A 9304-nucleotide genomic window follows, 5' to 3' on the forward strand; every position below is an offset into this window, starting at 1 on the left:
CTTGTCAGACTGGGCCCAAAAACGCTGCTGCAGTTTCCACTTTCTGATTCTCAAGGGTCGGGATATTTAGGTCAGGTCGATTAATGTACAGAAATACAGCGCTCTGGTGGGGTTTGGTTCTGCTTCAGTAGCAGGTAATTCAACTTTCTGCTCGTGCTGAGAGGTTTTCTGATGCTGTCGGGCTTCCCAAATAACCCCCTTTTGTAGTCGGTGCAATAATTTCAGGCTGTTTTATCTGCTGAGGTGATGAAACCAGCCGGTGCGTGTGCCTGGTTTGTGTCATGCTCGGGGTAAGGCAAAGCTTGCCTGCTTGTTGCTGGCTTAAAAAATAAACAGCCAGAAAAAAAGTGGTGGCACGGGGCCATTCCTGTAGATGAAAGAAGGGCTGGAACTCTTCATTGACACGGGATTCCACCGCTGGGAGGGACCCCGAGCAATCAGGTGGGACCCACAGGTCAGTAATCGAAGCAGACCTGGCTTTTAATTGACGGCTCTCCCGAAGAAGAACGCGGTGAACCTTCTCCCCCTTTTGCAATTTAACGAGTCTGTAATCAGCAACAACAACTAAAAAAAAACGTTTGCTCCCAGATAAGGGCGCTTGGTAATTAGTTTGACCCGGAGCAGATGCCTGCTGATAAGAGCTGCGATCTGATACGCGGGGGGGGGGAGTGAGTGAGGCGAAACAGAAATACAGGGGGACGATCAGAAGGAGAGAGAGCAGCAACCAGTCGGGTTTAATGCTAAATCCATCGGGGATCATATCTCCTGGATCTAAACAGAGGGACTAAGTGGAAAGTGAAACTCGATCCTCCCTCTTTGCTCTATTTCCGAGAAAACCCTCAGCCCCGTAGTCCGGTCTCTGCCCCCTCTTAAAAAGCTGATGACGCGTCGATTTGATTATTAGAAAGGTCTTCCGAAGCATTGAGATAATGAAGTTTTCGTTCCTTAATCCAATTTTTGTCTCCCGTCTGGAAGACGTTAAAAATCCCAACCACGGGGTGTCTCCTCCCTGTTTTTGGGGTGTTTAATCTCCGTTTTGGGGGGGGTTTTATATTCCCGTTCTGGGGTTTTTCTCCTCGCTGGTTTTGGGTGTGTTTTCTCCCCATTTTTGGGTCTCTGTCCCCTTTTTTGGGGTGTTTCCCCCTCCGTTTCGGGGGGTTTGATCCCCAATTTTGGGGTCTCTCCCCCCATTTCTGGCTGTTGTACCCCTGAACGTTCGGGCTGATACCTTGGGAGTTTTGATGTTTTGATTTTTTTTTTTATCTTTAATTTCTGTAGATCTTCGAAGCGGTTACGTAGGAAAAGGTAGATTTTAGAGTAGCAGCAATATCACCCTTTAACACACCAGCTCAAACCCATTCCCGTGTCGATCCCCTAAATTCTTGAGCGTATTTAATCTCCTTTTTCAAGGCGCAACATCCTAACCCCCCGTGCAAGAAGATACAACCAGAGACCCAACAACCTTCAGGCCTAGAAGGTCTGGAAGATGAAGACGAGAGAGGGGGGAGTCCCAAAACACCCCCCCAGCATCCCCAAACCCTTCCCTCTGTTCCCGCGCGATTTCCGGCCGTTATCATCGTTATCATCGACGGGTGATATCATCGCTTGGCGCGCGTGCTGATTTCTGATTCCTCTGCCCCCCCTGTGACTTGTGCTTTGTTTCTCTGCCCCCCTCAGGTGCAGCACCCCCCAGGAGCAGAGGATGTTCTCCCGACTGAGGGCAGCCGCCTCGCCGTGCCGCCTCCTCCACACCAAGGAGAAGGGCAAGCCGCTGATGCTCAACCCGCGGACCAACAAGGTCTGTTCCCAAAGGTGGACTCCCCACTGGCGCTTCTGCTGCTGATTCCGCTGCCAGGTGAAGGGTTGCTGGCTGCTGGCTGGTTTCTTTGGAGCTGAAGTCAAGCTCTGGCTAACATGCAGTCCTTAGGTCACGGTTTGTAGATAGATGTCTCGCCGGTGACGCATCAGCCTCTCTGCCCCTAATCCTGCTTTTTTTTCCTGGGAGACCGAGCCACATCACCCAGGAACATCCCTGTGCAGAGGCTGACCCGAGCACCTGAAATTAATTTGGTAGTAGTGGCCTTCAGGAATTTTGGAACCCGTTAATGTGCTGATTAAAAGCGCTAAGAAACCAGGTGAGGGGGTTTCAGCAGCCTGAAGGGGTCAGGAGAGGGGATGACAACCCTCCCTGCCTCTGAGAGAGGGGATTGCTGTGTCAGGGGAAGGAGGAAAGAGTCGATTGCTGCGATTTGTCAGGGTCAGATTATCTCGGGTCTTTCTGAGCCGCCAACACTTTGACATGGAAATTACTTCAACCCCTGTAAGCTTTTCCAAACGATGATGATGATTACGCAACAGCATTCAGAAACAAAACCAATAGCTCGTTTTTTTACTGGTTTTTCCAGTGGCAGCATCCTTCCATATTTTTATTTTTATTGGGTTTTTTTTTTAACCCTGGAATTTTCCTGCTTTTCTCGCCCGTCCTCCTCCGCTCGAGTGCTGATGATTAAATTTTTATTCCTTCAGATGGGCCGGGATTTCTTCTTCCGGCGCAGAACTGATGATTTGTGAGTCCGCCACCCCAGACTTTGGTGATGCCCCTTCTTTCTTTTCCTGAATTCATTAATCACCGTTCTCCTGCGCTGACAGATTTGTAGCTTCATCAGAGCATCAGGAACACACATCCACACGTTATCTGCGTGTGTGCACGGGCCCGAAATGCACGATGAATTTTACAGGAGGGGCTGGCAGGTGGTAAATGAATCCCAGGCTGATCTCGAGGAACTTTTCCTAGTGAGTCTGCCTTCCGTGTGGGTGGCCATCGTCTCCCGTGTGGTATTTTGCTGGTCCGTTAGATTACTAGCAGTCCAATTAATCGCGGTAGATTAATCGCGGTTTTATCTGCGCTCGCTCCCGGGTTTTCCAGCCCCGATTTCTTTTCAGGGGTGTCTCACCAAATACCCCCAAAGGCTTTCTCTTCTCCTTCTGATTCTTCCCCCGCCAGCCTTTTCTGCTTTTAGCTGATGTTAGGAAACGAGACGGGTGCGGGTTGGCCGAGAGCGGTTCATCAGCCAGAGCGATCTGCGTGTGTGGGTGGCACCTTTGCCTGCAAAACAGGAGGGTGGAGGTGTCCAAAGGGTGAAGGTCCGCAATTACCGTCCCCAAACAACCACAATTCAGCGGGGGATTGTATCAGCCACACCCCGCGGCTGCTCCCGGGGTGGGAGGGAGAGTCAAGGTGTCAAAATCCAGTTGAAGAAGCGAAAGGAGGGAGGAAATCAGGGATTTCCTGTTCTTCTGACCTTGACCCCCCGCTGGTAAAGGCAGAGAAACTTTGAATCCAACAACGACACCTTTGGTTCTTCTGAACGAGCTTTTTATCAGTTGGTTCTTCTGAACGAGCTTTTTATCAGTTATCAGCGCGGGCATCTTGTGCAACAGTGAACTTTGTTTCCCCCCTCCTCAGCAGAAAAGTTTGGGAAAGTTTTCCCGCGTGCAGTAATTAATTCGTTTGGGTTTTCCCGCCCGGATTCCCTCCTTGTTTTGTCTGTGGGACACCTGGTTTTTTGATTGTTTGTTTGTTTTTGTTTGTTTTCTGAGCCCTAAAGAGGATTAAGGAAACTAATCCCAGTGAAAGTCGGCGCGCGAGGGAAAACCCAAAAAGATTTAAGGCCGAACCGAAAAACCACCAGAAAGATGAAATTCGAGTTCAGGAGCTGAACCATCAGCTGAAATTTATTTATGTTTAATATTAGAAGAGAAACAATGGTTTGCAAATGGCTTGTGATTACTGATAGGAAAAGGATACTAGCAGAAAAAAAAAGGGATAAATTGAATTCAGTATTTGGTGTCAAATCTGTTTCCCAAGTTTTGGGAGGTTTGTTCTTTTTTTCTTTTTCTTTTTTTTTCCTTGCTTTCTGATTCTTCACTAATTTTATGACTTTACAGTCTAGAATTATTACAGAGGAGCAGGTGGACTGCTCAAACCGGCGTCGCCCAAACAACCGGTATTTAACGTGATTTCAATCAGCAGAGAGGATAATTACATAAAAGCAGTAATTATTTTAATGACGGGATTTTTTAATTTTTCCCCCTAAAGAGCGTTGAATTGATTAGAAACCCCTCGATTAATCACACCAAGAATATATCCCAAATTACAGGCTTTGCTTTCTGCACGTGCCTGTGAAAGTCTGTTCTCTGACAAGCCGAGCTGAAAAAAATATTTACAGGCTGCGCTGATTGTTGTCATTAAATAATTCCGTTAAATAACCACTAATTAAAACTCTTCCCCCGCCCTGAAAACGCGGAGCAGGAAACTTTTTGTGGCTTTTGGACCCACAGGTCACCCCTGAGCCTCCTCTTTTCCAGACTAAACAACCCCGAAGGGGCTCTCCAGTGCGGAGCTGATTGTTTCTCGCCTCTCCGTTTTTCCAGGGCATGGCCTTCACGCTGCACGAGCGGCAGATGCTGGGCTTGCAAGGGCTCCTGCCTCCCAAAATAGAGACCCAGGACATCCAGGCCTTGCGCTTCCACAAGAACCTGGCCAAAATGACCGACCCCCTGGAGAAGTAAGCGCCTCCTCCTCCCGGGAAACACGAGGGACTAACAAGAACTTACTTGTCGGGGGCCTTTGAAAACGTTTTCGGGATGAAAAGTTCGGTTTGGGTTGTATCAGTAACGGTAACTCCCAGCTGCGTCCTGCAGTAAATCCACCGGGTTATCTTTTCCCCACGCGGTGTGATTGTGCTTTAACTCATCAGCACGCCTGGTAATTATCACACCCTGCGTTTTTATTTCGGTTGTTTAGGACTGCTGCTCTCTTTTGTTTTGTTTTGTTTTGTTTTTGTTTTCCCCCAGCTTTGTTTACTGCTCTGACTTGCGATTTTACGAGGGAAGTTTTTGTTTGGGTTTTTTTTTTCGCTTTCACTTTTCCTTCGATATTTTCTTCTTTAAATAAGCCCAAATACCGAAGCTTTTTCCCCCCGTCGACTCGCAGGTATATCTACATCATGGGGATCCAGGAGAGGAACGAGAAGCTGTTCTACAGGGTGCTGCAGGACGACATCGAGCGGCTGATGCCCATCGTGTACACGCCCACAGTGGGCCTCGCCTGCTCCCAGTACGGGCACATCTTCAGGAGACCCAAGTAAGAACCGCGCGTAGATGTGCGTCTGTTATGATTTTATTAATTGATCACCAGCTGATTTTCACCCGTTAAATATTTCTGCTTTTTGTTTGTTTTGTGTTTGTTTCGTTTTCCTCCAGAGGGTTATTTATTTCCATCTCAGACAGAGGCCACATCAGGTCGATCGTGAACAACTGGCCGGAGAACGACGTTAAGGTACCATCACCACCACCACCACCACCACCACTGCCTGATTTTACTTCTGGCCCTTATTTCGTCCCATTTGAGCTTTTTTAAAGAAAACCCCACAGCTGGTTTGAAGGTCGATTTGACCTTCATAAATTTCAGCGATGATATCTAATTTCACCTGCTATTTTGTTGTTGTTGTTGTTGTTGTTGTTGTTGTCGTTCCCTCCCCCAGGCTGTCGTCGTCACGGACGGAGAAAGGATATTGGGTCTGGGCGACCTGGGAGTGTATGGGATGGGAATCCCGGTGGGAAAGCTGTGCTTGTACACGGCCTGCGCCGGGATACACCCGGATAAATGCCTGCCCGTGTGCATCGACGTCGGGACCGACAACACGGTGGGTGCCATCAGCTTTTGAACAGGGAAGGGTGGAATGTCAGTGATTAGAAAGCAACAGTTACTCTGAACGGGGGTGCGTTGGGAAGGAGCTGGAGCGCTGGGAAACGGGGCAGTCAGCTTTCTGATTTCAAGAAACTGGAAACCAGCGAGTCAGATTCGGTTGTCCCCTTTCCCCAGACGCTCCTGAAAGATCCCTTCTACATGGGCCTGTACCAGAAGAGGGACCGCTCGCAGGTCTACGACGACCTGATCGACGAGTTCATGGAGGCCATCACGGACAGGTAGGGCCGCTGTTTCTAGCAGGGGGAGGACCTGTTTCCGAAGATAACTGATTAAGTGAAGCGTCGGGGTTGAAACGGGTCGTTCTTCTTCCCGTGCTGCTGATAATAACACGAGAACTCTCGGCAGGTACGGCCAGAACACGCTTATCCAGTTCGAAGACTTCGGGAACCACAACGCTTTCCGCTTCCTGCGCAAATACCGAGAGAAATACTGCACCTTCAACGACGACATCCAAGGTATGGCGGCCCCTCTGCTTTCCTCACCCCCACGCGCGGACACGTCGCGTGGGTCCGCTCGGCTCACCCCAGGTCGCTGCTGATTCTGCAGGGACGGCCTCGGTGGCCTTGGCGGGACTGCTGGCAGCGCAGAAAGCCACCGGCAAACCCCTCACGGAGCAGAAAGTGCTGTTCCTCGGGGCGGGAGAGGTGAGTTCTCCTCAGGGCTCGGGTTTAGCTGTTGATTTTCTGGTTCCGCTGGGGGAGCTCGCGGAGGTTCGGGCTCCCCCGAATTTCGCCGCAAGGACTCGAAAATCAAGTGTCAGGCTCTTGCGTGTAGTTAAAGGGGAAATTTGTGATTTGTTTGACCATGAAGTTGTGATTTGTTAAGAGCATCTTGTTAATTTTAACGGTCTGAGAGAGAAGCGCCCACGCGGTGCTTTTCTCAGCAGCAGCGCTCCTCGGTCCATCAGCACCATCGCCTCCGCGGTGCCGACAAAAGAACTCGTGTCATTGTTGTCCCAGGAGCCTTCACCTGTCACCCAGGAGGTGACCACCTCTCTCTTGTGACTGGTTAATAATCCTTTCATCCGCCAGGCCGCCCTGGGAATCGCCAACCTCATCGTCATGGCGATGGTGGAGAGCGGCGTCTCCGCCGAGGAGGCCTACGGGCGGATATGGATGTACGACAAATTCGGCTTGCTGGTTCAGGTAGGGCTGTTGAAACGCCCAGGGTGCAGGTTTCCCCCCCACTCTGTCCTTCTGATGAAAGTTAACTGATGTTTCACCCACAGGGCCGAGAACAAAAGGTAGATTCCAATCAGGAGCCCTTCACGCACCGGCCCCCAGAGCAGATACCCAAGACCTTTGTGGAGGCGGTGAACGTGCTCCGGCCTTCAGCCATCATCGGTGAGCAAAGTCACTCTTTGTTTCCCTAATTTGGGGTTGTTTGCTGCCTTTTCAATCTCTGAGGTGGCTCCAGGACTATCTGCATCTCTGCTGGTGAAAATGGGAGGTCGGTTTGGTGCAAGTTATCTCTGGGAGCAGCCACAAACACCTGACTTGTTCTGGGGCTTTTTGTTTCCTGACCTTCCTTCCCCCAATCAGCTCCTCTGGTCAGAAAAGGCTGGAAGGAGCCAGTTTCGCGCTGCAGATCCCCCGATGCCCGCCGGGTCACCGGCACCTGCAGGCGTTTATTTATAACCTGCAGAGAGCAGATAAGATTCCAGGTATTTCCTGGTGTGACTGCGATTGCCTCTGCACGAAGTTTCTGGGGAAGAGGGGGGGTGTTTTTATCAGCTCAGAGTTGGTAACCACCGTCCAAACACCCACCTGCACCTCTTGGCTTTGGGTGTGGTCAGGTGGGCACCGTCAGCACCCAGCCAGGACGAATCGCCCGTAACTCCCCCTTGGCTTACCCAGGACGCCCCAGGGGGTAAGAAAGACGAGCTGTTGGTGCTGATTGTGTCTCTGTGTGCTCCCCAGGAGTGGCAGGGGCCGGCAGGCTCTTCTCCCCCGACGTGCTCAAGGCCATGGCCGCCATCAACGAGCGGCCCATCGTGTTCGCCCTCAGCAACCCCACGGCCAAGGCCGAGTGCACGGCGGAGGAGGCCTACACGCTGACCGAGGTGGGTGAGGGGGGGCCAGAGGGGCTGGGGTCTTTGTTTTTTGGGAACACAATCCCAAATCAAGTGACTCGTAAACGGGTGGAGCTCTTTCCCCCCCGTGTCTCGGCGCGGTGGAATTCCGTGTCTCCACGTGACACCCACAGTTCCCCTCCCTCTTACTGGGCCTGGATGAGGACTCCACCACTGCCCAGGGCTGGACAACCCTTCCCATAAAGGAATTTTCATTAGTATCGAATCTACACCTCCCTTGGCACATCTTGGGGCTGTTTGTTCTTGTTCTGTCCCTTATTCCCAGTTCCCCCCCCCCGTGGATCCATCAGGGAGTTGCAGAGCCAGAAGGTCCCTCCTGCTCCTTCAGCCTCTCCTGGAGCTCCAGCCCCCTTCCCTGGACACAACCCCCAAATTAAGATGGTTTCATCATCTCTCCCAGCTGATGCTGCATTAATCAGAACAGTGAGCTGGGCAGCGTTTCAGTCTCTCGCACAGCAAGTAAACCAGAGCTGCTTGTGCAGCCAAGGCACGAATAAATAAATGCAGGAGCTGCTGGTGGTGCTGGTTAAACTCAGGGGGTGCTGGTGGTGTGAGCCACGGGGGTGGTGCCAAAGTCTGAGCCAAAGGGAGAGAAGATATCTCCCTCGGATTTTCCGTAAATTATTATTTCTACCCGTGGGGTTACGTGGACAGGCGGCGAAACGTTACAGGTCAATCAACGGACAGGAGTGATTTGGTTCCAGCTGGTAATGTTTCTGTCTCTCTAACCTTTTCTCCTCTTCTGCTGTTTGTTCTGGTAGCTCTTTTTAATTCTCTGAAATGTAACTCAGTTTGCCCATCAGAACGTGGTTTTTCCCCCCTCAGGGTGCACTGATTACTCCTCTGCCTCTCCCCCCTTGCAGGGCCGCTGCTTGTTCGCCAGCGGCAGCCCCTTCGACCTGGTGACCCTGAAGGACGGCAGGACCTTCAAGCCGGGCCAGGGCAACAACGCTTACATCTTTCCAGGTAAGAAAAACCAACCACCAAAACCCTCATCTTTTAAAATCTCGCAGCTGGCGGTGTTCGGGCACTCGGAAGAGTCGGTTGGTGGTTTGTTGTTGTGATTTTTTTTTGGGGGGGGTGGAATAAGTTTGTACGAACTCGAAGTTGTTCTTGGAGATAATAACCCTCGGAGCTACGGCTGTGGGGGGGAGGTTATTTCCCCCAGAACCAGCGCTCCGGGTGGCTCTGGGTGGTGCTTCCCGTTGCAGGCGTGGCCCTGGCGGTGATCCTCAGCAGCGTTCGGCACATCAGCGACAAGGTTTTCCTGGAGGCTGCCAAGGTGAGCATGAGATGCCTTGCCTGGTGACTCGGTGGGCAGGCCTTGATGAAACTTTCCTGTTTGCTTGGTTAAAAAAAAAACAAAAAACAAAAAAACAGGGTTTTAATTTACCAAAAAAAAAAATAATTAAATAATTTACTAGTATCAGCTTCCATCG

General features: G+C 51.0%; 1 protein-coding gene across 1 annotated transcript; it reads left to right on the top strand.

Annotated features, from left to right (window-relative positions):
• Positions 1–1702: 1702 nt before the first annotated feature.
• Positions 1703–9147, top strand: LOC114072882 (NAD-dependent malic enzyme, mitochondrial-like; the record flags this gene model as incomplete). Its single annotated transcript, XM_027910708.1, has 13 exons — positions 1703–1798; positions 4435–4568; positions 4997–5146; positions 5266–5341; positions 5547–5708; positions 5888–5991; positions 6119–6228; positions 6320–6417; positions 6805–6918; positions 7002–7116; positions 7693–7835; positions 8729–8831; positions 9077–9147. Coding segments are annotated over exons 1-13 (1476 nt in total), but the record flags the coding sequence as incomplete, so codon positions are not given.
• Positions 9148–9304: the final 157 nt, after the last annotated feature.

The sequence above is a fragment of the Empidonax traillii genome, unplaced genomic scaffold (genome assembly GCF_003031625.1).
Source record: "Empidonax traillii isolate 1590-97213 ecotype Southwest subspecies unplaced genomic scaffold, ASM303162v1 scaffold4310:size9775, whole genome shotgun sequence".
NCBI lineage: Eukaryota > Metazoa > Chordata > Aves > Passeriformes > Tyrannidae > Empidonax > Empidonax traillii.